Consider the following 27,488-nt stretch of genomic DNA (forward strand, 5'->3'; position numbering starts at 1 on the left):
GAGTGTGAGGAAAAGAAAACAGGTTTTAGAGTCAGGAAGACTTTATAGCTTTACATCTTAGCTCTTCCTAGCCATGTTCCCTTGGTCATCTAACTTCAGAGCCTCAGTTTCCTCTTTGGTAGAATAAGGATGTTAATAGCATTTGCTCCACAGAATAACTGTGAGAACTGACAAGATAAAGTGTCCAGCCTGTGGTAAGTGTTCAGCAGAGGAGTGGTGTCAAATAAGAATATATTACTGACGTCTCATGGTAGTCAGTAGCAGCAGCATGGTAGTGGGAGGAAAACGTTCAGGTATTACTGCCAGAGGCGGAGTTGGTCAGTACAAGAGCTCCGGGGTCCATTGGCAAGGGTCAGGTCCAAGTCCTGCCTCTTTCAGTAGCATGACTTTCCGAGCTGTATATTATATAGTCCAAACTTCAGTTGCCTCGTCTGTGAAATGGGGATAATGATATTATCTTCCTCCTGAGTTTGTTTTGATGTTTAAATTATGTAAGAAGCTAAGAGCATTAAAAGTGCTCAATAAATGTTAGCCCTTGTTAGCAGGAGGCTGCCAGGATAGTATGATGATCCTTTCTTCTGAGGGTTGGTTATTCGCTTACTGGGAAGGCAGACCCACTGGAAGCATAGCATTGTGGTTAAAGAGTACGGACTTTGGTGCAAAAAACCTGAGTTCACATCTTGCCTCTGTTCTTTGCTTGGTGACCTCTCTAAGCCTCAGTTACTTCATCTGTCCACTGGGTATACTAATAGTACCAATAACACTTTTTCTTCAGAGTTAAATGATTCAAATTAAATATTTGCAGCTGGTACAGAGTAAGTGCTCAGTACACTAAGCTATTAGTATTGCCTTAGAACCCATCATCATTACGGGTAAGGGGTTCATGGTTTAACACAGAATGTCCAAAGACACGTGGCCAACCTTTCCAGTGAGTTTTGCTACCCAAAAAAACCCCTTTTCCCCCTGTAACTTTACCAACAAGAAAAGCTTTTGAAACAAGAATTACCCAACCAACTCACACCATGCCAGACGTGGAAAGGACATGAACAACAGAACATACAAGGCTTTTATATGAGGGTGAAGGAACACAAGTTAGAGACCTAAAGGGTCGTGGTTGAAGTCTTGGGGCCATTTCTTACTGAACGTGGATTTGAATCCAATTTTCTTGTTTTTCAACTTTAGGGGATCCCTAAAGAGAGCAGTTCAAAAACCAGCATGAAACAACCATGGAAAATACAATAGGAGGCTCGGGGTGACTGAATGGGGGATGAAAAAAGACTCTTATGCTCATTTTTCTTCCATTTTGAGGTGCTAGGCAGTTTGGGCTAATGGTTAAGAACAGGAATATGAGTGTGAAATCAGATGGGGTCTGTATTTCTCTCTGTGAAAATGTGGCCAATCTGTTTAACCTCTACAAGCCTCAATTTCTGCATGTGTAGGATGCACCCAATAATAGCACCCATAGCAAGGACAGAATGAGCTATTCGTAAAGTGCTTACCATATTAAAAAGCAGAGACATTACTTTGCTGACAAAGGTCTGTCTAGTCAAAGCATTGGTTTTTCCAGTAGTCATGTATGGTTGTGAGAGTTGGACTGTAGAGAAAGCTGAGCCCCCGAAGAATTGTTACTTTTAAACTGTGGTGTTGGAGAAGACTCTTAATAGTCCCTTGGACTGCAAGGAGATCCAATCAATCCATCCTAAAGGAAATCAGTCCTGAATATTTACTGGAAGGACTGATGTTGAAACTGAAACTCCAGTACTTTGGCTACCTGATATGAAGAATTGACTCATGGAAAACACCCTGATGCTGGGAAAGATTGAAGGCGGAAGGAGAAGGGGATGACAGAGGAGGAGATGGTTGGATGGCATCACCGACTTGATGGACATGAGTTTGAGCAAGCTCCAGGAGTTGGTGATGGACAGGGAAGCCAGCTGTGCTGCAGTCCATGGGTTCACAAAGAGTTGGATACGACTGAGCAACTTAACTAAACTGTAGGATAAACTATGACAAATTAGAGAAGGGATATGATCAACTTTGATGTTTGAAAGAATAACGTGGGAAAGCAGGCTGGATGAAGGGGAAATCATTTAATACTACATATGTGAATTGTCTGTTCATGTAGGTTTTTTAAGAAATCAGATCACCTTGCTTCCACTTTTTAAGTATGAGATTTTTTTCTGTCTTTTTTAAAAATGCTGATTCATATTGTGGATTATCAATATAAAACATGCTGTGTACATCCTTAGGATGCCAGTCATTCACTCCATTATTCTGCATTTTAAAAAATATTATTCACCGCTGGAGTACCCAAGCTGGACTTTGAGATGGTGGCTCTGTACTCCCTGGTAATCTACGCCAAAGATAACAGACAGGCAACAGCATCACAAACCATTTTAATCCAGATTCAAGATGTGAATGAACCACCCATCTTCATGGGATCCCTTGCTCAGGGAGACCAAGGTACAGAGCTCTTCTTTTGGGAAAGGAAGGACCCTGTGGACACATGTATGTTGATGCCATGCCCTCTCATAGCATCATGGCTCTAAGAGTGATAGTGAGAATTATGATAACAAAAGTAATGATACATGGCTGCAGGAAAGGATAGGCATTAATAATCAGATACTAGTAATGTAATTAACTGTGTAATCTTGAGTTAGTTTCTCTTTCTAATCCTCAGTAAAATGGAAATACTAATTACCAATGATTTGGAGTGCTTAGCAATTAAAAGCACTCAGGAAATGTTCAATATCACTGTTGTCTAAATGTATCAACTCTACACCTGATACATGACAGACAGATAAATGGTGTCTACCATTATGATGATAATGATGAATGGGAATCACCCTATACAAACATCTGCACACAGTAAGCATAATGCATTCAGTTTTGTCTAAGATCTAGGATTGAATGAGGAGTTTCTGGCCTTATAATGGTGACACTCATTCAAGCACATCTATTTTACATTTTTTTGGCAGTTACTGAGATTTATATCCTAGAAGACACTGCCCCTGACACAGTCATTTACAGAGCGGTGGCTAAGGATCCAGAGGATGCTGTTTTGGAGGTAATTTATGGTTAGGGCAGAGACTGTCAGTACCTGGTAGTTTTATGTGCAACTACATTCACAAATAAAGCCATGGAGATAATCAGGTCAATTATATCCACAATTCAGGTTCTGGATATACCTATTGCGTCAATTATAAGGACACTGCAGGTGAAGATGATTCAAAACTGGGTTGTCTGGGCAATTACTTCCTTTCTGGGACATTCCACTCTGTGCATGCAGGTCCAGCCTAATCCTTACGTAACTTTTGAAAAAAGATGCCAAGCATTTTAGTTCATTCTTGGGGATTTTGGCTACACATACTGTTGACAAACACGACAACTTCCTGGCAGAATTGATTTCAAATGCTGTTTGAAAATGCTAAGCCTGGTCCTCAGGGTTGATAACAGCCCTAAGAATGCATTTATGTAGAATAGGTATTCTCTAGAATATGTCTAGAGAGTGTGGGAGGGGGAGGAAACTGTGGATTTAGACCCTAGAGGCTTGGATTTAAGTCCCAGCTTTATTGCTGTAAGTCCTTTACCATGCTTGCTTCTATGTTTCAGCTGTAAAGTTGGGAAAAGGACATCTGCTTTGTTTTCTCTCATACTGCTTTCTCTCATATTGTAATGGACTTAAAAAGCAGTTTTTATATTGTGAAATATCTTGCAAATGACAGGATTACATTTCAGTATGAATTTTTGATGCCATATAGACTGGTTATGGCAATCCACTGCAGTATTCTTGCCTGGAAAATCCCATGGACAGAGGAGCCTAGTGGGCTACAATCCATGGGGGTCACAAAGAGTCAGACAGGACTGAAGTGACTAAACCACCACCACCACCAGACTGGTTATGACATTATTCAGCTTTATCGTTTTTAGCTAATGGATCGACAGACAAGAATGTCACGGCGTTGAACTTTCCTAGTGGTCCAGTGGTTGCAGGAGGCACGTGATTCCTGGTTGGGGACTAAAATCCTGCATGCCTTGGTGCACCGAGGGGAGAAAAAAAAGAATATCATGGCCTTTAATTTTGAATGTTGTATTAGTTCTCCAAACTGGTGAAAAATTAGAGAATTGTCCATACTGATGCTGTACTTTCAACATTTACAATGTACTAGTGATATTACTATAGCGATTCCCTGGTGGCTCAGACGGTAAAGCGTCTGCCCGCAATGCGGGAGACCTGGGTTCAATCCTTGGGTTGGGAAGATCCCCTGGAGAAGGAAATGGCAACCCACTCCAGTAGTCTTGCCTAGAAAATTCCATGGATGGAGAAGCCTGGTGGGCTACAGTCCATGGGATCACGAAGAGTCAGACACGACTGAGTGACTTTACGACTTCACGAGTGATACTACGGGGTCTTTATCCAAGGTGACTTGACTTTCATAAAATTGTCTTTAAACAATGGATGGCCACTAGTATCTGAGGCCTTATCCGTGTGGTTTTTTAAGGTATTGAACACACACAAGTAATTACATGAATGAACACTGCTATTGTCAAGCACCCCCACACAGGTTGTCTTCTCTTCCTCCCCAGAGCACAATACCACATCCAGGATGGGACTGGAAAGGTCACAGCTTCCTGTACAACATGCAATTAAGCCACCTAATCATGCATACTGCTCCAAATCAACATGTTCAAGATTATAGTATTGAATCCAGCACTGAGCTACTCCAACCACATGGGTATCAGATATCATATCACAATTGCTTCCTTGCTGTTCTCTATGACAGCTCACCCACCATGTTGACATTTTTAGGGTGGAAAACACATCACAGTTCCAATAGGGTTTAGCTGTGACTTTAATGTGCAACCACAATGACTTACTAGCCAATTAATGCAAGTAATTCATGTCAAAGGAAAGACTCCCAAGGGCTTGCTCATAGAGATTAAATGTTTCTGGCCCTGGCCCTATACTTTTCTCAGAAGAGAACTGGTTTCCTGGGCCATATTTGGAAGTCTCATGAAATGTTCTTTGTGAGTTTTACCAAACATGGAATGACATTTCAGTATTGATACCGGCTGTGGAAACTTACATTTAGATCCACTCCTACACACATCCTTCTAACACAGGAGATCAGACCAGATGTGTTATTCAAGTATTCATGATTGGGCAACAACTTTCTTTTGTATTTGACTTCACGTTGATGCAGAGAAAAACTGGTTGCCATCTGGGAAAGAGCTCACCACTGCTTTGGAGTCTGATGTAGGATGATGATAATGAAGACATGGATAACTGTTAAGGGACTTCCCTGGTGGTCCAGTGGCTAAGAATCCACCTGCCAATGCAGGGTATATGGGTTCAGTTCCTAGTCCAGGAAAACCCCACATGCCATGGAGCAACTAAATGTGTGCCCCAACTGCTGAGCAACTGGAGAGTAGCCCCGGCTCGCCACAACTAGAGCAAGCCCGTGGACAGCAATGAAAACCAACATGGCCAAAAATAAAAGAAGTAAATGCATTTTAAAAATTATGCTTGGAAAAACAACTGTTTTTACTGGATGATAGGCACACAGCTATCATTGAATCCCTATATTAATCACTGAAGTAGAAGCTATTGCCTACAATGATATTAAGTAATGGATCAATAAACTAATGTATTATGCCTTTAATTTACAGATGAAGCCCATTAGGCTAATAGGATTAAGCAATTTGCCTGAAGAACAATTAGTGTACTTGAAATTCAAACTCATGTTCCTTTTGCTCTAAAGCCAGGGTGTTTCTTCTCATACAACCAAAACCTGACCAAAGTGTATTCCATAAAACACAAGTCCCACCAGATGCTCCAAGAGAAACATAAAAAATTCTATGATTAAATGATTTGGGGAAATGATGTTTGCTTATCTCTTCTGAATTCACAACACCCAGCATATTAAATTCCCTTAGGAGTTCTCTAATAGAGAGATGTTTGTTTAATCAGATTTGTTATAATTGTTTGTTCATAGCACTTTTTATATGAAATGTAACACCTGTTAACATTTCATGTAATGCATAACTAGTATGCCACAGGGTAGAAAGATTATACTAGCTCCTGCTGGTATATTGATAAAACTGGACATATATCTCTGGCGTTGTTACAATGATGAAAGATTAAATTTCAGATGAAGTCCTGGCCCATAATAAATAATATACCAAAAATTGATTTTATCCTTAAATAGCCCACTAATTTCCAGGACTAAGATTTTTCATGCTTGACCACGAATGTTACTGTACATGTTCAAAGATCCTGGAAACTCTGGTTCATGTGTTATTCTTAGAGAAAGAAAAAGTTAAATTTCTTATCCTGAACAAGCTGAAAATCAAACACTTTACTTACCATGAGGACAAACCAGTCCTCCAAAATCCAGACAGATAGAGTCACAGCCAAGTTCTGCTTACTTGGAGCAGAAACTGCTAGAAGTGTAAGCAGGTATAAAGACGTACCATGGTAATTTTGATGAACTGCTGGAGGTTGAATGTGAAGTACTTTGAGACAAAGTGCTGGGTGCCACAGTCTTAGGGGAATCCCATATTTTCATAGCTTTTACCACCAGGAACTCACAAGTATTCACAGTGAAGATTCCAAAAAGATTGCCCTGTGTCTTGGGGAGAATGAGAGAAAGAAGAGAATCTTTGTGAAACAAACCCAGAACTTTCTCCTAACAAAGCCTATGCTCTTGGGGAAAAGACTTTTTCTGAACCTTACCTCATCTGGGATACAGACACCTACACACATGCCCCTATGTAAATCATATTCAAGGTTTAGAAACCTAAAGACAAAATCTTGAGAGATGCCTAGGGAAATAAACCATCATACCTCTAGAGGAACAAGGATAAGAAATAAAGAAGGCTTCTCGTTAGAAACCATGCAAACAAAAAAGAGAGTAGAATAATTTTAAAAGTTGAAAGAAAAATATCAAGAAGTCTGCATTCTTTGAAATTATCCTTCCAAAACTAGGGAGGAATAAAGACTTTTTCAGCCTAACACAAACTGAGGAAATGAATCACCAGCATACCCGACCTGCAAGAAATGTTAAAGTTCATCAGCAAGAGGGTAAATAAGGTAGGTAAAAACTCAGATCTGCATCCCGAAAGGAAGAGCACAAGAGAAGAAACACTTAAATGTAAAGTAGTTTTTACTTTTAATTGACATAAAAATAATTTTATTTAATAGTAACAATGTAGTAGAAGATGATAGTATATCGTTAAGTGAAATGAATATCAGTGATACCACAAGTAGGAAAAGAGAGGAATTGGGACTATTCTATTATACACTATCTATACTGTTACTGCTATACTCTCTAAAAAGCCACATAGTGTTATTTGAAGCTACCTTTAGATTAGTCAAAAATGTACACTGAAAACTCTTAGGCAACAACAAAAAAATTAAGAAGAAATAAAACTGATATGCTACTAGAGGAGACAAAATGGAACTATATAAAATATTCAATTCAATTAAAGAGGGGGAAAAAGGTTGCAATGAACAGAAAATAGTTACAAATGTGGGAGATATTAATTCAACTAAAACAAATGGTCTGAATGCATCAATTCAAAGACACAGATTGTCAGAGTAGATTAAAAAAAAAGGTCCAGCTATTAATATATGATGTCTGAAAGAAACATACTTTAAATATAAAAACTCAAAAATAGGCTAACAGTAAAAGGAATGGGAAAAAGATACCATATTGACATCAATCCCTGTAAAGCCGGAGTGAAAAAAAAGTGAAAGTGTTAGTCACTCAGTTATGTCTGACTCTTTGCGACCCCATGGACTGTAACCCGCAGGCTCCTCTGTCCATAGAGTTATCCAGGCAAGAATACTGGAGTGGGTTGCCATTCCTTCCTCCAGGGAATCTTCCTGATTCAGGGTTTGAATTCAGGTCTCCTGCGATGCAGGGCAGGCAGATTCTTTACCACCTGATCCACCAGGAAAGCTGGAGCAGCTATATTAATTTCAAACAGGAAATGGGGAGTAGGCATCTATGGAATGTCCATAAAGGGCAACTCAGCCATATTTAGGGTCTGTCTAGGGATGATTAAAAACATGACTGCAGATAGAAGATGCCCCTTCTTCCCCACCCCACAGTAATGAGATCCCTGGGTGACTTGAAGCTAACCTACTCCTCACCTCAGAGGTCTTTCCAATGCTTTCCTGGGTTTCAGGTCTACCCCAACTCTCCATGTCATCCCAGCCAAATTACCACTCCTCCATCTACCTTAACATTCCTGGTTCCATGGTGATGGGACTAGTGGTGGTAAGAGGGTTGCATGTGGCTTTCTCTATTGTTAATACACTGAAAGGCAGTTTTAGACATCTGTGTAGAGTATATCAGTTTAATTCTGCCTTAAGAATCCTACTTTCTGGGACAGTTGACTGTCATGAATAAGAAGCGTGTTGGGGAGGAAGAGTTATCTTGCTCAATATGTATTCAGTCTTTTCCTTTCTTCAAGAACGTACTCCCTCATACTTGCTTTTCAAAGTAGCTTGTTATGCCTTGTCTATCAAAACAGTTAATTAGCACCTTGTAAAAATATGTCCTGGCTTTGAGGACAAGCAACCATGGGACCATAGGTGAGATGAGTGAAGGGTTAAGGGTGAGATATTGGGACTATTTTCATGACATAAGATTTAATCACTCTATGTGAATGTAAAATATATCATTCAAGATATGCCAGTGGTGAATGGAATTGATTCCTTAATTTCTCTTTCTGATTTCTCATTGTTAGTATATATAAATGCAAGTGATTTCTGGGTATTGAGTTTGTATCCTACAATTCTGTTAAATTCACTGATTAGCTCTAGTAATTTTCTGATACTATCTTTAGGGTTTTCTATGTACAGTATTATGTCACCTGCAAACAGTGAGAGCTTTACTTCTTCTTTTCTGAACTGGATTCCTTTTATTTCTTTTTCTTCCCTGATTGCTGTAGCTAGAACTTCCAGAACTATGTTGAATAATGGTGGTGAAAGTGGACACCCTTGTCTTGTTCCTAATCTTAGGAGGAATGCTTTCAGTTTCTCACCATGAGAATAATGTTTGCTGTAGGCTTATTATATATGGCCTCTACTATGTTCAGGTAGGTTCCTTCTATGCCCATTTTTTGAAGAGTTTTAATCATAAATGGGTGCTGAATTTTGTCAAAGGCTTTTTCTGCATCTATGAGATTATTATATGGTTTTTCTCTTTCAGTTTGTTCATATGGTGTACCACATTGATTGATTTGTGTATATTGAAGAATTCTTTCATTCCTGGAATAAACCCAACTTGATCATGGTCTGTGAGCTTTTTGATGTGTTGCTGAATTCTGTTTGCTAAAATTTTGTTGAGCCCATTCACCATTGCAACAAAAAGAATTGAATATCTAGGAATAAACTTACCTAAGGAGACAAAAGAACTGTACACAGAAAATTATAATACACTGATGAAATAAATCAAAGATGACATAAACAGATGGAGAGGTATTCCATGTTCCTGGGTAGGAAGAATCAATATTGTGAAAATGACTGTATTACCAAACACAATCTACACATTCAATGTGATCCCTATCACATTACCAGTGGCATTTTCCACAGAACTAGAACAAAAATTTTCACAATTCATATGGAAACACAAAAGACCCCAAATAGACAAAGCAGTCTTGAAAAAGAAGTATGGAGCTGGAGGAATCAACCTTCCTGATTTCAGATTATACTACAAAGCTACAGTCATCAAGATAGTACAGTACTGGCACAAAAACAGAAATATAGATCAATGGAACAAGGTAGAAAGCCCAGAAATAAACCCATGCACCTATGGGTACCTTATTTTTGACAAAGGAGGCAAGAATATACAATAGGGCAAAGACAGCGTCTTCAATAAATGATGCTGGGAAAACTGGACAGCTACATGTAAAAGGCATTCCAAAGTTAATAACAACTCTTAGAATACAGATCTTAAATATATATTGTCATTTCATTAGTAAACTTTTATTTTCTTTTGGGCATTATGTAATAGAGTAAGAAAAGGATCAGCTAACATAAACCAGCATTCTGATAACTTGCTGGGAAGATTTTTTTAAAATTCCAATAAAGAATAATTTCTGGATGTTTCACGGTAACCCTTGAAAGATAAAATATATACCACTTAATGATAAATAGAAGTCTGTTTCTATGGTTTTGTTATTTTTCCCTCTTTGATAAAACATGTGCAATGAACCATTGTAAGCCACAGATTTTATCTGGAAATAAGCAATATTTTTCATTCAGTCAAGTGTATTGACTGAAAGCTGATGATGATCAGATTTTTATGATAGATATTTGGATATTCTAAGAGGCATAATTAGTGATGGAATTATCAAAAGATGCAACAATTATACTGCAGTCGAGTTTATAATTATGAACCTAAGGATTTTAATTATATACTCCTATTTTATAACTCAGCTGTAAAAACAAACATTCAAGAGGAGAAAAGGATGAGCCTATTGAGTGAGAAACCAGAATATGTAAATTTTGCTTTATAATTTGGGGTGGCAATTAGGCTTTTAATGGCTTGTTTTTAAGTATAATTATTTTAGGGAAAAGGCCCATGTTTCCTTTGAATGGCATCACTTTCAACTTTTTAAGTTTCATGTGTGTGGAAGGAGGGCACACATCTAATAGGTAGGGTAGCTCCTAAGGGGAGGAAAAGGGTGGCTGCTGTTTTGGAAGCAGGAGGAACTCTAAAACCTGCCATGGTTCTTGTCAAAAGCTTGGGGAAGGGACACCATGGCAGGAGCCAGCACCTGAGAATCTCTAATTTACGACTATTGAAGGCAATGGCACCCCACTCTAGTACTCTTGCCTGGAAAATCCCATGGATGGAGGAGCCTGGTAGGCTGCAGTCCATGGGGTGGCACAGAGTCAGACACGACTGAAGTGACTTAGCAGCAGTAGCAGTAGCACAGAACAAAAAGCTGCTATACTGAAATCCAACAAAACAAGATAAAACAACAACAACCAAAAAACCCTCTTGCTGTTCATATTTGAAAAGTTAACCAGAAATTAACGTCACTTTATCTGGATAATGGCTGTTCTATACAGATCTCAGCCCAAATTCATTAAAATGGAAATCCTTTTGCACCTAATAGAAAAACTAACTTTTTCTGGCTGCTCGAAGTCAATTATTAAGATAGCAAGGGAATGACTGACTTTTGCATAATTGGTTTGTGGTAGTATAGATGTATCAGTACTCATATTATCTGCATTTGTGTCTTTTTTATATATAAACAGGCAGTGGCTGTTCTTGATTCATGAGGACTCTCAAAAATTTTGCAGGATAACTTGACAAATTCATTTTATTGCTTTAAAATTTTCATTTCATTGTGCGAGAACACTTAATGTGAGATCTACTCTCTTAATGGACTTTCAAGTGTACAATACAATATCATTAACTATAGACACAAGGGTGTATAGCACCTTTCTAGAACTTATCTTGTATGACTGAAGTTTTAAAACTGTGGAATAACAACTCTTCATTTTCCCCTCCTGCCCATCTCTGGTAACCACCACCCCGCTCTCTGCTTTTATGAGTTTGATTAGATACCCAATAGGAATCATGCAGTGTTTTTCCTTCTGTGACTGGCTAATTTCACTTAGCATCATGCCTTTGGGTTATATCTATGTTGTTGTATACTGCCAGATTTTCTTCTTTTAAAAGATTAAATTATTTTCCTTTATATGTATACAGCACATTTTCTTTATCTGTTAGTGGACATTTAGCTTATTTCTATATCTCAGCTATTGTGAATAATGCTGCAGTTTGAGAGTGATGATATCTCTTTGATATCTTGATTTCAGTTTTACAGATTCAGTGGAATCACTATCAAAATCTCAGTGGTACTTTTTATAAAAAAATAATTCTAAAATTTCTTAGGGAACCACAAAAGACCAGGAATTGCCAAAACAATCTTGAGAAGGAAGAATGAAGCTACAAGTATCTCACTTCTTCATTTCAAAATTCATTACAAAGAAAATTAAAATAACATGGTACTACATAAACATCAATGTGTAGACCAATAAAATAGAACAGACAGCCCAGAAGTAAATCTATTCATAGTCAGCTGAGATTCAACAGGAGTACCAAGAATACACAACAGGGAAAGAAAGGCTTCCTCAACAAATGATGCTGGGAAAAAATGAAACTGGACTCTTACAGCATACACAAAAATCAACTCAAAACTGATTAAAGACTTAAATGTAAACTCAAATGGTAAAACTCCTACAAGAGAACATAGTAGAAAAGTTTCATGACATTGATCTTAGCAATGATTTCATAGATGTGACACCAAAAACATAAGCAACAAAAGCAAAAATAGACAATGAGGACTACATCAAGATAAAAATAAAAATCTGCACAGCAAAGGAAACAAAGTGAAAAGGCAGCCTACGGAATGGGAGTAAACATTTGCAAACTACATACCTGATAAGTGGTGAATCTCCAAAACATATATGGAACTTCTACAACTCAATAGCAAAAACCCCCTAATAATGCAATTTAAAAATGGGCTAAGTACTTGAACAGACATCTCTCCAAAAAAGACATATAAATGGCCAAAAGATGTTGAACAAAATGCTCAATGTCACCAATGATCAGGGAAATGCAAATCAAAATCATAATCAATTATCACCTAATAATAGTCAAGGTGGCTATTTTTAAAACAAAACACCCAAGACAACAAGGGCTGGCAAGGATGCAGAGAAACTGAAAAGCTTGTACGCTGTGGATGGGAACGCACAATGATATGGTCATTATGCGAAACAGTTCAGGAGCTCCTCAAAATATTAAAAGTAAACTACCATATGATTTAGCCATCTCACTTCAGGGTATATATCCAAAACATTTATTTCTGAGTTGGTCTAATGACCTGGTCTTTAATCCTAACTTAAAATTCACTTCTTTGTGACACCAAGAGAAAGGGGGAAAAGAATTAAATCCTACATTATGAGATTCTTGTCAAGTTCTTGTATATGATGAAATATTTAGTTTAGGCGTATACTAAATGAATTTGAGGCAATTATCTGGGTTATTCAAGCTAAAGAATAATTTTACTTATATAATCGGGGAAAAGTGATTTTAAGAGAAGTTTTAATTACCTAGAAAAAGTCTGTAGTTCTCCACATTAAGGACAGATGTTTGGAGAAAACCACCATCATATCTTTAATAAATATTCTTTGGGAGTATTTTGTAATTATACCACTTGCACCATTCTCCAGAAGATGGCATGCAACTTTTTAACATACTTTAGCCAGTAGTTTTGGTTTTGCGAAATGATCTTGTAACAAGCAATAACAACGAATCACATTACAGAATAAGTTTTCTTTTCTTTTTTTTTTTTCCGCTTTACAAATTGCAAATATAAACATTCAAACAATGTTTTCTATAACTAAAGACCATTCCCTTTCAAAGATATGCATGAATAGAAATCAATATCTTAAGTCTATGGGCTTCCCTGGTGGCTCACTGGTAAAGAACCTGTCTGCCCACGTGGGAATCGCGGATTCAGTCCCTGGGTTGGGAAGATCCTCTGGAGAAGGAAATGGCAACCCACTCTAGTATTCTTTCCTGGGAAATCCCATGGACCTCTGAGGGGGTACATTCCACGGAGGCACAAACAGTCGAACACGACCGAGGCACCTTAGCTCGGAGCACATGTAAAAGGCAAACGAAGTTCTGACTATGACTAGCCTATTCAAAGTTCACACTGTATTGAAGGTTCAAGACAAGAGAAAACAAACAAAAGTGTTCTGCTATTCATGTTTGAAAAGTAAGAAAGGAATTTTTATCAGAGTAAGAAAGGAATTATGAATAAAATATTTCATTTTTGGAGAATTTATTTGATTATTTTGAAGTATGCCTGGGACATTTCCTGGGACAACTGCGAAGCAGCATGTTGATTTATCTGAATATTACTGTGGTTCTTTACCTTTGTGGAAATCATATGGGCACTTGGGATGCCAGGTTCTCTTCTCAGATTAAATTAGAATCTCTGGAGGTGGGACCTAGGAATCAGCATTTTTTAAAAACCTATCCAGGCATTCCAGTGATACTTCAGACGCCAAAGTTCTCTGGCAATACCTACTGTGGAGGGACTTCCCTGCTGGCCCAGTGGCTAAGACTGTTCTCCCAATGCAGGGGGCCTGGGTTTGATCCCTGGACAGGGAACTAGACCCCACAAGGGGCAACTAAGGGTTCACATGCCACAACTAAAACTCCTGTGTGCCACAGGTGAGATGGGTGCAGCACATGAAATAAAAATTTTAATATTTTTTAAAAGTAAGCAAAACCATTAAAACATTTTTTTAAGTAACTACTGTAATTGTGTACTCATTTGCTTGTGGCAGGCATCACTAATCAAATATGGCACTTTTCCAACCAGAGTTCACAGTCTTAAAAATGCTCTGGGAAGCTCTTGCCAATCAATTCAGAGTTGATATGAATCCTACTTGATATCACAGTTATCAAAGGATATGTGACAGAGTGAGTTGTTCCGTCGAAGGAGATGGGTTTCTTAATGTGGTAACTAACTCCACTGTCTAGCATGAGTCAGCCAAACAACTGTTTTCAGCTACTTGTAACAAAGGACATTTCAGAGACTGTAGGGCATAATATCCATACACTTAGCATATCTCCTTGGAAACCTTGTACCTCTTCTGCCTGATGCTCTACAGCTTCTGCCAACTTCAACGTGCTTTTGCTTCCTTCCACACGAGGAGGACTGTCCTTGGACTGTTCTTGCACTTCAAAGGGCTGAAAGTGCCTGGAAATTTCCATCTCCCTGGGGTAATCCTTAACCACAGAACGAGAGGGAGAGAGAGCAGGAAAACTCCATCTCCCTTTCTTGGAGAGGGTAAAGCTCAGGGGTGTGAGGTCCCCTCAGGAGCTCCCACCGGGGATCAGCCTGAGACTGCCTCTGTGGGCTTTGGAGGGAGCAATTTGCTTGGCTTCCTCGCCTTCTCTCTTCTGTTTCCCTCACTTCCACCTTAGTTTTCCTGGAGTACTTAGTTAATAAATCTCTGGCTCAGAAATCTTCATACTGAGTCAGTTTTGGGGGAATCCCTGCAACAGAGGCTGAAACCTAAGACCTCTAGGCTCTAAGAGCAGCTCTATAAACCAGGCTTTGCATCATGCAGAGTTAGCCCAGCTGGTGGAAACATGTGAAAGAGTTTGGTGGTAACTAACTCTGCTTTCTGGCACAAGTCAACCCAACAACTGTTTTCAGCTACTGTAACAAGGGAAGATTTAGAGACAAATACGAGATAATCCTAAAGGAAATCAACCCTGAATATTCACTGGAAGGACTGATGCTGAAGCTGAAGCTCCAATACTTTGGCTATCTGATGAGAAGAGCCAACTCATTGGAAAAAGACCCTGATGCTGGTAAAGATAGAGGGCAGGAAGAGAAGGGGGAGACTGAAGATGAGACGGTTGGATGGCATCATGGACTCAATGGACATGAGTTTGAGGAAACTCCAGGAGATAATGAAGAACAGGGGTGTTGTCTGGCATGATGCAGTTCATGGGGCTGCAGAGTCGGACATGACTTAGCAACTAGACAACAACAACAAGATAATATTCCTGATCTTCCCAGATCCCCTTGGAAAACTTTGTATCTTTCAGTCTATGAAAAAGGTGGGACCTGAATAGACTACTGATGTGTGAGAAGAGATAGGGTGTGCTGTATCAATGTGTCGCACAGTGAAGTTATCCGAAGAGTTTTGTATAATGTAGATGCCAAGGTGACGCCCCTAGTGATCGTAATTTCATTAGTCTGGGATGTGGTCTGGACGTTGGCATGTTTCAAGCTCCCCACGTGAATCTACTGTACAGCCTAAAAGAACCAGCTTCAGAGTACCAAAAATTCCCTCTGGTCAGCCTACTTTAAATTCACATTTCCAGGCTTCCCTGCCCCAAGTATTCTGAAACAAGTACGTCTGTGTATCTAATAAACAATTATGGAAATTTCATCTGTATATAAAAGTAGAAAGAACAGTGTAATGAATACTCACTGAATCTTTGCTTCAATAATTGACTCATGGATGGAGGTTCTTAATGTCTAGGTGCTCTCTAAGCCACAGGTTGAGAAACATTGCAGATTGGTTGTCAAGTTAGCTTTTCAGATGCTGTGACTGCTACCAGGTATATAATAAATACCTAGCTAAGTCCACTGGGAATGTCTGACTTGGTCAGGGATGGCAGATCAGTTTCAACTTGCATACTCTCTCTGATGGATAAGAAGGATTCTGAGGCAGTCTAGGTTCAGCCGGCAAAGACACTATGATTAGTGCTTGATTAAAGGTCTTTAATCTTTAGCTAGCCACTGAGACAGTGTATTATACATGGTTAATAGGCTTTATTTTAAAAAGAATGAGGGTGCTAACTGCCAAATATAACTATATAGGTAGCAAACTATGCCCATTGTTTATAAGAGTGAATGTAGCAGAATGCTCTAATAGGATTAAAATGCAGGGTCATCTCAGGTGACTAGGGGTAAAGAACCCACCTGCCAATGCAGGAGACGTAAGAGACGTGGGTTTGATACCTGGGTTGGGGAGATCCCCTGGAGGAGGGCATGGCAACCCACTCTAGTATTCTTGCCTGGTGAATCCCATGGGCAGAGGAGCCTGGTGGGCTACAGTCCACAGGGTTGCAAAGAGTCAGACACATCTGAAGCGACTAACACACATACTAACATAATTAATGTTTAGTCTAGATCCGTGTTTATAGTTTGAAAGTACTTTCCTGAAAATGTCTCTCTCATATAGAAAGGTTTCCCAGGTGATCTGTGATTAGCCAGGATTTGTGCTTTAAGAACATCGAGAATATCTTGTTATGTAGAAAATATTTATCACAGATCATACTTGTGTACTCATTTCATTCAAGAAAGTATCAGCTTAGGACAAACTACCAAATTAGTCTTTCAGCAAAGAGCTCAGATTCTAATGTCAGACAGCCTAGGTGGATGTTTAGGCTTTACTATGTTCTGGCTTTGTGACCTTTGGCAAATCTCACCCTCTCTGTGTCTCAGTTGATTTGTAATGAGGTTAATAATAGGACCTACCTCAGGGTGATTCTGAAGATTAGATAAGGTCATACATTATCTAATGTGGTGGCTCAGAGGTTAAAGCGTCTGCCTACAATGCAGGAGACCTGGGTTCGATCCCTGGGTTGGGAAGATCCCCTGGAGAAGGAAATGGCAACCCACTCCGGTATTCTTGCTTTGAGAATCCCATGGACAGAGGAGCCTGGTGGGCTATAGTCCACGGGGTCCCAAAGAGTTGGACACAACTGAGCGACTTCACTTTCACTGCTGGGTGATTCTGAAGATTAGATAAGGTCATACCTGCAAAGGCCTTAGAACAGTGCTTGACAGATAGTATTCAATAATAGATAATGTTAGAATTCTTCTTTGATAATAAACTCTTTGAGCTTTTCTCTTATCTTTCTGCCTACTCTGATTTTCTATCCCTGCTCATCTTCCTTCAGCCCACTCCAGTACTCTTGCCTGGAAAATCCCATGGACGGAGGAGCCTGGTAGGCTGCAGTCCATGGGGTCACTAAGAGTTGGACACGACTGAGCGACTTCACTTTCACTTTTCACTTTCCTGCATTGGAGAAGGAAATGGCAACCCACTCCAGTGTTCTCGCCTGGAGAATCCCAGGGACGGGTGAGCCTGTTGGGCTGCCGTCTATGGGGTCGTACAGAGTCGGACACGACTGAAGTGACTTAGCAGTAGCAGTATCTTCCTTCTGTTAGATCTTCCAATGTTTTTCTGGGCTTCATCTTAGTTTTCCCTTGCCCTTGTTCCTTTCCCTCCCTTATTTCCCTTTAAACAGTAACACTGAGCTGTTGCCATTCATTTGCTAAGTCGAGTCCAACTCTTTGTGACCCCATGGACTGCAGCATGCTAGGCTTCCCTGTCCTTCACTATCTCCCAGAGCTTGCTCAAACTCAGGTCCACTGAGTCGATGATGCCATCCAACCATCTCATCCTCTGTCTCCCCCTTCTTTTCCTGCCCAGAATCTATCCAACCTCAGGGTCTTTTCCAAAGAGGTGGCTCTTCATACCAGGTAGCCAAAGTATTGGAGTTTTGGCTTCAGCATCAGTCCTTCCAATGAATATTCAGGGTTGATTTCCTTTAGGATTGACTGGTTTGATCTCTTCGCTGTCCAAGGTCTTTCAAGAGTCTTCTCCGGCAGCACAGTTTGAAAGCATCAATTCTTCGGGGTTCAGCATTCTAGTCCAACTGTACTGTCACTGTATCTTCATCTGTGTAAACGCTCTAAATCCCCCCCCTAAATATTTAAAAACAAGTTTAAATATAATGCTTTTTAAAAAGATTTTGTTGTTGTGGACCATTTTTAAAGTCTTCATTGAATTTTTTACCATACTGTTTACATACCATTTCATGTTTTGATTTTTTGGCCACAATGCATGTGGGATCTAAGCTCCCTGACCAGGGATAGCAAGTGCAACCCCTGCATTGGAAGGCAAAGCCTTAAGCACTGGACCACCAGGGAAGTCTCAATGGAAGACAGGCAGTATAAAATGATGGTCTGAAGTCAGAAAGATGTGGGCTTGAGGTTCAGGTTAACCATGGACTATGGTTATATGTTCGTGGATCATTTCCTCGACATTTGTACGCCTCAGCTTCCTCATCTGTAAGATGGGGCTGAGAAGAGTACCAATCTCTTAGCATCATTTTAAGGATTAAATGAGACAGTCCACGGAAAAAGGCTAAGCACAGAATCTGAGTCAGAGTAGAGGGTAGCCCTCACTGTTGTTTCCATGAACACGGAGAAATCCAGAAGAACCCTGTCACTGCTCTTGAAGCATGGAAGCCCTAATTCTCCTTGCTGGGTTTGGCCTGAAGTCTGGGCTCTGACATTTCTGATTCCCAAGCATCTCTGAAAGCAAATAGTCACGAACAAGCCTTTCAGAGAAGAGAATAAAGTGGATTTGGAAGCTAAGTCCACCCAGAAAGACATAAAACTCCCCTTGCCACACTTCCCCCTGTGAGCTGTTGAAATAATTCTCAACTTAGGAGTGAGGCTACCATTGTTATTCTTATAGCCAAGATACTTCTTTACTAGTTGATGGTGTTATTACAGATAAAATGGGGAGAAATGAATCTAAGTTGCCTGGTCCCACAGAGAGTTAATTTCTCATCCCTTGGACTGCCTTCCTGTTCTGGGGATCATTCATTTAGGCCGTTTTCCCAGTGATGGCCCTGGCTGCTTAGCAACCATCAGCTCCAACCTTCTCTGAACAGCGGCAGGAGTTGTTCATATCAGTGCCATCAATTTTTTTAAAGACTATCTCATTTTATGAAAAATTAAACCTCATAAAAATGCAGCTTCCCAATATATGTTGTTCCCAAACAGTGGCTGACAACTCTAATACAGAAACTGAATTGAGAACTGCAAATTCTTGAGTGGTTAGGCACATAAATGTAGGTGTATTTTAAAAAATCATATATTTTTAAAATATATAACCAGTGCTTTTGAGCACCCTCAAGTAATGTAACCACCAGCCGTCCTTCGTCCTCCCACCATGAAATGGGCATCATTATTCCTGTGTTTGCCCTAAAAGTAGATAGGTGATGGATTCTTCTGCAGTTCCTGAATGCTAATTTCTACCACATTGTTCTACAGCAAAAGCAGAACTCAATTCTATCTTATTTATGTGTGTAGAAATGGATGGTATGAATTTAAATTAATCAGAACACCGTGATGCATCAGAAAATCAATAAATTAAAAGGTCACAAATTTCTCCAAATGATTTTTAGGCTGCTTTGTAATCCTTCTGGGTTTAATCTTCTCTATTAAATTATCTCCGGGTCTACACAATTATTAAGCCAGTAGTGCTCAGTTTAATTAACTCCTGGTATTAATCCTCCCATGGATTATTTGCCTGAGCTTTTTCTAATAATTTCTTGCCTATTCCAGAAACTTGAACCTCACCTACCCTCTTTGGCAAAACAAAACAAAACAACAACAACCAAACCACCCCCTCCCCCTCTTTGGCAAAACAAAACAAAACAACAACAACCAAACCACCCCCTCCCCCCCAAAACCCATGCAGTGTGGTAAGTAAAGAAGCATTATGAAAAGCTCAGCTCTTAGACTAGAGGCACGCCACTTGAATTTTCTAAGCTTTAGTGTTCCTATTGGCGAAATGGGGAATAATATCAGTACATATGGCAGAGTTGTTATGATCATTAAAACACAATGCATTGAAGCATTTAACAGAAAACTAGAAGATAATATAAATGAAAGTCAAGGAAAACAGACAGCTTAAAGTATTGCTTGTACCTCTGTGTTGCGTGTGCTTAGTCGCTCAGTCATGTTTGACTTTTTGTGACCTCAAGGACTGTAGCCCTCCAGGCTCCTCTGTCCATGGAATCCTCCAGGCAAGAATACTGGAGTAGGAGGCCATTCCCTTTTCCAGAGGATCTTTCTGACCCAGGGCTTGAACCTGGGTCTCCTGCATTGCAGGCAGATTCTTTACTGTCTGAGCCATCAGGAAAGCCCCTGGTGGTACCCACACACATACAAGTAGATGAATAGACATTTCAATATTTCTGTTTTCCCCCTCCACAGCTCTCTGTCCTCTCAGCCCTCCCTGAAAAAAGTGTACCTTCAGCATCACCAAGTCAATAGAAATCAATCTGTCAAGTTTTCATTAAACAATCAGTATTCTTTTCTAAATGTAACTCCTTTTCATTCAACTTTAGCTTTCGTTGGAGTGTTGTGAGACATACATGTTCAAATAACATACTGAATATAACAGATTAGAAAAATCCATTTTTAATACTTAGGGGCAAATGAACTGGCTTGAAGTTGGTTGAATGGAGTACAATTTCATCAGCATCGTCATAGGCAAACATGAGCATGTTCACATACGGTGGGTGGGAGGCGGGTGGCCCAGAGGACAGAGAGATTTCAAGACTGGTTCTTGGAGGTGCATATCATCTGGTTATTTCAGTGTCTCTGCAATATTTTGCTTTCTCATCCTGTCCAATAAACAGTACTTCCTTTCCCTGGAGGGCTCTAGCTTCACAATCGACAGCATTGGAATATTTCTACATCAGCAGTTTCTGATTTTGAGAGTGAAGCTGGAAGGTAAATACTGCTAGCGGCTTTTCATTTACTCAAAATGCCTACCCTTTGGTCCACAGTTCCCTTTTTGAGAGGATTTCACCCCATCTGGCTTCAGTGTGCTCCCAAATGAACATGCTTTTGGGATGGCCTTAGATATTAAATCATCATCTAAACTGTAATTGCACAGTTATTGGTTTAGGTACTAGCTGTGGCTATTAGGGCCCTTCTCTTCATCATCCACTTTCTTCAAAGCCAGGCATCAAGGTGATTTCAGTGATGGCATTTGTGACCTGCCACAGAAGGCAGTGAGGGGACTTCTCCCTGGATGGCTGGGGGCACAGAATTCATTCCCAATGTAATCCAGCAACTCTGAAAAGTTAATGGACTGACATTTTCTCCTGATTTCCTCCACATCTGCCCTAGAGGGTCAGTTCACAGCTCTTATTTCTATTTTTATAATGGTTTTTATGACCACCCTTTTCAGTCTTATGTTCTGCATCAAAGTGCTTTACAGGGAAACGAAATAGACCTTTAAACCATTCTAGTCAGCTTGCTCCTGAATCTCATAAGGACATTCTTCATGATTATGAAAGTTGAGGATGAAATATATCCTGGGTTAGCATCTTTAGTAAAACAGATCGAGGATTCAAAAATGGGATGTCACTGTTCCGTATATATGTACACAAATGAACTGACAAAAGAGAAAGAGATTCACAGACTTGGTTGCCAGTGGGTGAGGTTGGGGGAGAGATAGTTAGGGAGTTTGGGATCAACAAGTACACACTGTTATGTTTAAAATGGATAACCAACAAGGACCTGCTGTATAGCACAGGGAACTCTGCTCAATGTTATGTGTCAGCCTGGATGGGAGAGGGGTTTAGAGGAGAATGGATACACGTATATGTACGGCTGAGTTCCTCTGCCGTCCACCTGAAACTATCACAGCATTGTTAATTGGCTGTACTCCAATATATTAAAAAAAAGTTTAAAAATAGGATGTAACTGAAGTCAGCAGGAGAAGAATGCTCCTAAATTTGTATTTATCGTTATTTGGGAGGTAGAAATTGCCAGAATCTTTATCCATTGAAGAATTGAGGCTTTTGAACTGTGGTGTTGGAGAAGACTCTTGAGAGTCCCTTGGACTGCAAGGAGATCAGCCCTGGGATTTCTTTGGAAGGAATGATGCTAAAGCTGAAACTCCAGTACTTTGGACACCTCATGCGAAGAGTTGACTCATTGGAAAAGACTCTGATGCTGGGAGGGATTGGGGGCAGGAGGGAAAGGGGACGACAGAGGATGAGATGGCTGGATGGCATCACTGACTCGATGGACGTGAGTTTGAGTGAACTCCAGGAGTTAGTGATGGACAGGGAGGCCTGGTGTGCTGCAGTTCATGGGGTCACAAAGCGTCGGACACGACTGAGCAACTGAACTGACTGAACTGAACTTACTCTCAAAATCCTCTGCCCCCATGTTTAACTGATCACATAAATAGTTTTGGAATAATGGATCATGCCTGTACCAGATTCCATTTTCTCTTTTGTCGGCCTGGTATATTCATGGAAAAATAATTATGTATATCCAAGATACTTAAAAATCTTAAGACTTGTTAAAAATGGGAGTAAAATTATTAACGAGAGTTTAAGATATTAACTCTTTCACAAAAAGCGAAAACTAAAGCTTTCCCTTTTCTCAGAATCTTTGATATCAGAGGATCTGGCACTGAAAGAATTCGGCTCTGCTTGAAGAATCTGAATAAATAATTCTTTTGCTAAAGTTTTGCAATGCATTTTCACTGCAACTCTACAGAAAGCAGACTACTCCTTAGTTTTCCAACCTCCAGAGTTTCCATAGTCACTGAGTTCAGTCGCTCAGTCATGTCCAACTCTTTGCAACCCCATGAATCACAGCACGCCAGGCCTCCCTGTCCATCACCAACTTCCGGAGTTCACTCAAACTCACGTCCATCGAGTTGGTGATGCCATCCAGCCATCTCATCCTCTGTCGTCCCCTTCTCCTCCTGCCCCCAATCCCTCCCAGCATCAGAGTCTTTTCCAATGAGTCAACTCTTCACATGAGGTGGCCAAAGTACTGGAGTTTCAGCTTTAGCATCATTCCTTCCAAAGAAATCCCAGGGCTGATCTCCTTCAGAATGGACTGGTTGGATCTCCTTGCAGTCCAAGGGACTCTCAAGAGTCTTCTCCAACACCACAGTTCAAAAGCATCAATTCTTTGGTGCTCAGCTTTCTTCACAGTCCAACTCTCACATCCATACATGACCACTGGGAAAACCATAGCCTTGACTAGATGGACCTTGGTTGGCAAAGTAATGTCTTTGCTTTTGAATATGCTATCTAGGTTGGTCATAACTTTCCTTCCAAGGAGTAAGCGTCTTTTAATTTCATGGCTGCAATCACCATCTGCAGTGATTTTGGAGCCCCCAGAAATAAAGTCTGACACTGTTTCCACTGTTTCCCCATCTATTTCCCATGAAGTGACAAGACCAGATGCCATGATCTTCATTTTCTGAATGTTGAGCTTTAAGCCAACTTTTTCACTCTCCTCTTTCACTTTCATCAAGAGGCTTTTTAGTTCCTCTTCACTTTCTGCCATAAGGGTGGTGTCATCTGCATATCTGAGGTTATTGATATTTCTCCGGGCAATCTTGATTCCAGCTTGTGTTTCTTCCAGCCCAGCATTTCTCATGATGTACTCTGCATAGAAGTTAAATAAGCACGGTGACAGTATACAGCCTTGACGTACTCCTTTTCCTATTTGGAACCAGTCTGTTGTTCCATGTCCAGTTCTAACTGTTGCTTCCTGACCTGCATATAGGTTTCTCAAGAGGCAGGTCAGGTGGTCTGGTATTCCCATCTCTTTCAGAATTTTCCACGGTTTATTGTTATCCACACAGTCAAAGGCTTTGGCATAGTCAATAAAGCAGAAATAGATGTTTTTCTGGAACTCTCTTGCTTTTTCGATGTTCCAGCAGATGTTGGCAATTTGATCTCTGGTTCCTCTGCCTTTTCTAAAACCAGCTTGAACATCTGCAAGTTCACAGTTCATGTATTGCTGAAGCCTGGCTTGGAGAATTTTGAGCATGACTTTACTAGCATGTGAGATGAGTGCAATTGTGTAGTAGTTTGAGCATTCTTTGGCATTACCTTTCTTTGGGATTGGAATGAAAACTGACCTTTTCCAGTCCTGTGGCCACTGCTGAGTTTTCCAAATGTGCGGGCATATTGAGTGCAGGACTTTCAGAGCATCATCTTTCAGGATTTGAAATAGCTCAACTGGAATTCCATCACCTCCACTAGCTTTGTTCATGGTGATACTTTCTTTCTAAGGTCCACTTGACTTCACATTCCAGGATGTCAGGCTCTAGGTGAGTGATCACACCATTGTGATTATCTGGGTTGTGAAGATCTTTTTTGTACAATTCTTCTGTGTATTCTTGCCACGTTTTCTTAATATCTTCTGCTTCTGTTAGGTCAATACCATTTGTGTCCTTTATCGAGCCCATCTTTGCATGAAATGTTCTCTTGGTATCTCTAATTTTCTTGAAGAGATCTCTAGTCTTTCCCACTCTGTTGTTTCCCTCTATTCCTTTGCATTGATGGCTGAGGAAGGCTTTCTTATCTCTTTCTTGGTATTCTTTGGAACTCAGCATTCAGATGCTTATATCTTTCCTTTTCTCCTTTGCTTTTTGCTTCTCTTCTTTTCACAGGCCTATTTGTAAGGCCTCCCCAGACTGAACAGATCATTAAATGAGAGTAAAGGAAATTTTGGAATGCCTCATTGGCAAAGGAATCTAAACAATTCTCTCTCTTTAAGGAGACATACGGGCTGTGAAATCAGTTATTCAAATCCATATGAAAGAGTTAACAAGGCTCATTTCTTCCTCTTCAGCATATGGCTAGACCAAATGAAATCCTGCCCACATAGTATTCCTTCTATTCCTGTAGCGATTCTTTCTAGGATTATTAAAGAAATGTCTTTATTCTTATGAGTGGATTGGCTTTATGATTTTTGTCGAGTTATCTCATAAATAATCATTTTATTGTAGGAGAGGTTTTGAAATAAGAACTGTTTTGATTTTTAGGATAAATAAACGGAAAATAGTAATTCTGGTTTCAATTATCAGTATACTTCTAGTTAGAATAGTTGGTTTTTGTTTTTTTTTTTTTTTTCTGGAAAGGTGACCAACAGTCCTGGTTTGCCTGGGCAGTTTCTGGGGGGTGTGTGTAGGACTTTCCACGCTACACTGGATCTTGCATGCTTAGTCACTCAGTTATATCTGAACCCACAAACTGTAGCCTTCCAGGCTCTTCTGTCCATGGGGTTTTCCCTGTAAGAACTGGAGTGGGTTGCCATTTCCTCCTTCAGGGGATAGTCCTGGGTAAGCTGAGACCACTGGTGACTGTAGAACAGACTATGAATGTGAACATTCATCTTTCCATTAGGATACATTTCATACTTTCATTCTTCAAATCCATAAACATTTCTGCTGAGATAAAAACCTTTTAATCCTGTAACCAGCCTACTCTTTTCTCATAGTCATTATGTTGCTTTGAAGTGTTTTTAGCATCTTCTTTGTATTTGTCGGTCAGTTTCCCAATTGAAACGTCAGTGTTTCAAGGTGAGAGCCCACACCCATAGCTCTGTTTGCTCTATCACACTAAGGAATTCCCTTCAATTTTTTATTATTGATGGGGATTAACAGACTTATCTAAATTCCTGCCTGTCTTTTCAACGGATTTGACTAATTTCATTCTTAACCACTGCCAACTGTTAAAATAACTGGTTTGACTGACATTTTAACTAAATGAATCAATTGTTTTCACTGGTCAGTTAAAGCGAAACAAATTCTATTTCTGTGAAAGCCTGTCAGTTACTATAAAATCTTAGCTGTTTTTCCTGTGGCTACCCTTTCAGTTTCTCACTAATTATTAATGTGGTTGATCCTGGAGGACTGTTTACTGCTGGAAATCTAAAGATTTTCCTCATCAATGTCAACAATAAGGACCCCATTCTTACCTGAAGGTAAGGAAATAAATGTATTCTTTTAAATTGGTCTTGAAAATTGAATATGAAAATGTAGTCTCTGAAATTCATTATGAAATTTCCATTAGAATGAAATAGCTTTTCTTTTCTTTCTCCCCTGAGAAGGAAAAGAAAAAAGAAAAAAAAGTCAGATGTAAGCAATCTCTTAAGTTTGCAAAGAAAAGGCTTTCTTAACAGCTGAAGGCAAAGTAGTTTTTTAATGTATAAAACATATTGAAATTGCAATAGAATTAGGTATTAATGCAAAATATTCTTAATATCTAATGGGCTGAATTGTCTCTTATTGCTCTCAAGGAAAATTCTGGTGATAATTATCACCAAGAATTTTATAAAACCATACTGAAGGGACAGCATTTCTAAAAAATTAGTGCTTACACTAGGGAGCTAAGAGCTCAGTGGTTTAGCATAGTCTCTAGAGCCAGATAGCCTTGGGGTCAAATCCTCTCTTAGACACCTTGGTATTTACTTCTGAAAGTTACTTACTTTCTGAAAATCTGTTTCCACATCTGTAAAATGGTACCTACTTCCTGGGACTGCTATGAGGAATAAATGAGGAAACACAAGGAAAGTGCTTAGCATTGAGTCTAAACTCTAGGCAAGTATTCAATAAATGGGCTAACTCCAAGGTCCATACTTTCCACCCTCATACTGCCTCTAGCCTCGACCCCTCTACCGCCAGAACAAGTGGAAAACAACACACACCAAACCATTGCCACTCTGATAGTCTTCTCTTTTAAATCAAGATCATTCAATATGGAAAATGCTATTTTGAGTGTTACCTCTGCAAATTCAGCTCTGCCCAATGAAGTCAACATCACACTGGATGAGGAAATTCCAACTGGGAAAACGGTTGCCAGGCAGCCAAAGATTACTTGGGTGACTGAACCTTTGAACTAGATCCAAGGAAGTCGTACTTTGCAGTTGACAAAGGTAGGTTTGAGTGTTCTTAAATTCTCTCCCTTATTTTCGACTATTATCATTTGTATTATGTCTCCTTTGCAAGACTGAATTCCTTGAGGGTAGATATCAGATTGTCTGCATTTTCAGAACCCCTACAGAAGCACGTGGTAGACCTTAATATGCATCTCTTGCATAACTTTCGGGAAAACCTTGTCTTTTGTCCACTCGTGAGCTAAGTTATGGGTCCTCATGGCTGCCACAGAAGGCCAGCTCTCCACTCTTTCGATCTTCTAGCGCATCTTTTTAGGCTGAAATCACTTCCCTCTCTGCTCCATGGTCACATTTTTGTGAGAGAGAATCTCTCTGGACTTTCT

General features: G+C 39.8%; 1 protein-coding gene across 2 annotated transcripts in view; it reads right to left on the minus strand.

The window, feature by feature from the left end:
- The window catches only part of C22H3orf49 (chromosome 22 C3orf49 homolog), a 122,687-nt gene that overhangs the window by 37,321 nt on the left and 57,878 nt on the right, over nt 1-27,488 (minus strand). The window contains exons 6-7 of one of the 2 annotated variants that reach the window (XR_009492432.1): nt 26,188-26,311; nt 6,475-6,632 (exon numbers count right to left, since the gene is read on the minus strand). Coding sequence is in view for 1 of the 2 variants with exons in the window: in XM_059880158.1 (XP_059736141.1) it covers nt 23,221-24,477 (1,257 nt within the window). In the remaining variant the exon portion in view is untranslated. Of the gene's footprint in view, nt 1-6,474; nt 6,633-23,202; nt 26,312-27,488 lie in introns of those variants that run through there. The other variant, XM_059880158.1, reaches the window with a different exon arrangement.

This window comes from Bos taurus, chromosome 22 (assembly GCF_002263795.3).
Source record: "Bos taurus isolate L1 Dominette 01449 registration number 42190680 breed Hereford chromosome 22, ARS-UCD2.0, whole genome shotgun sequence".
Lineage (NCBI taxonomy): Eukaryota > Metazoa > Chordata > Mammalia > Artiodactyla > Bovidae > Bos > Bos taurus.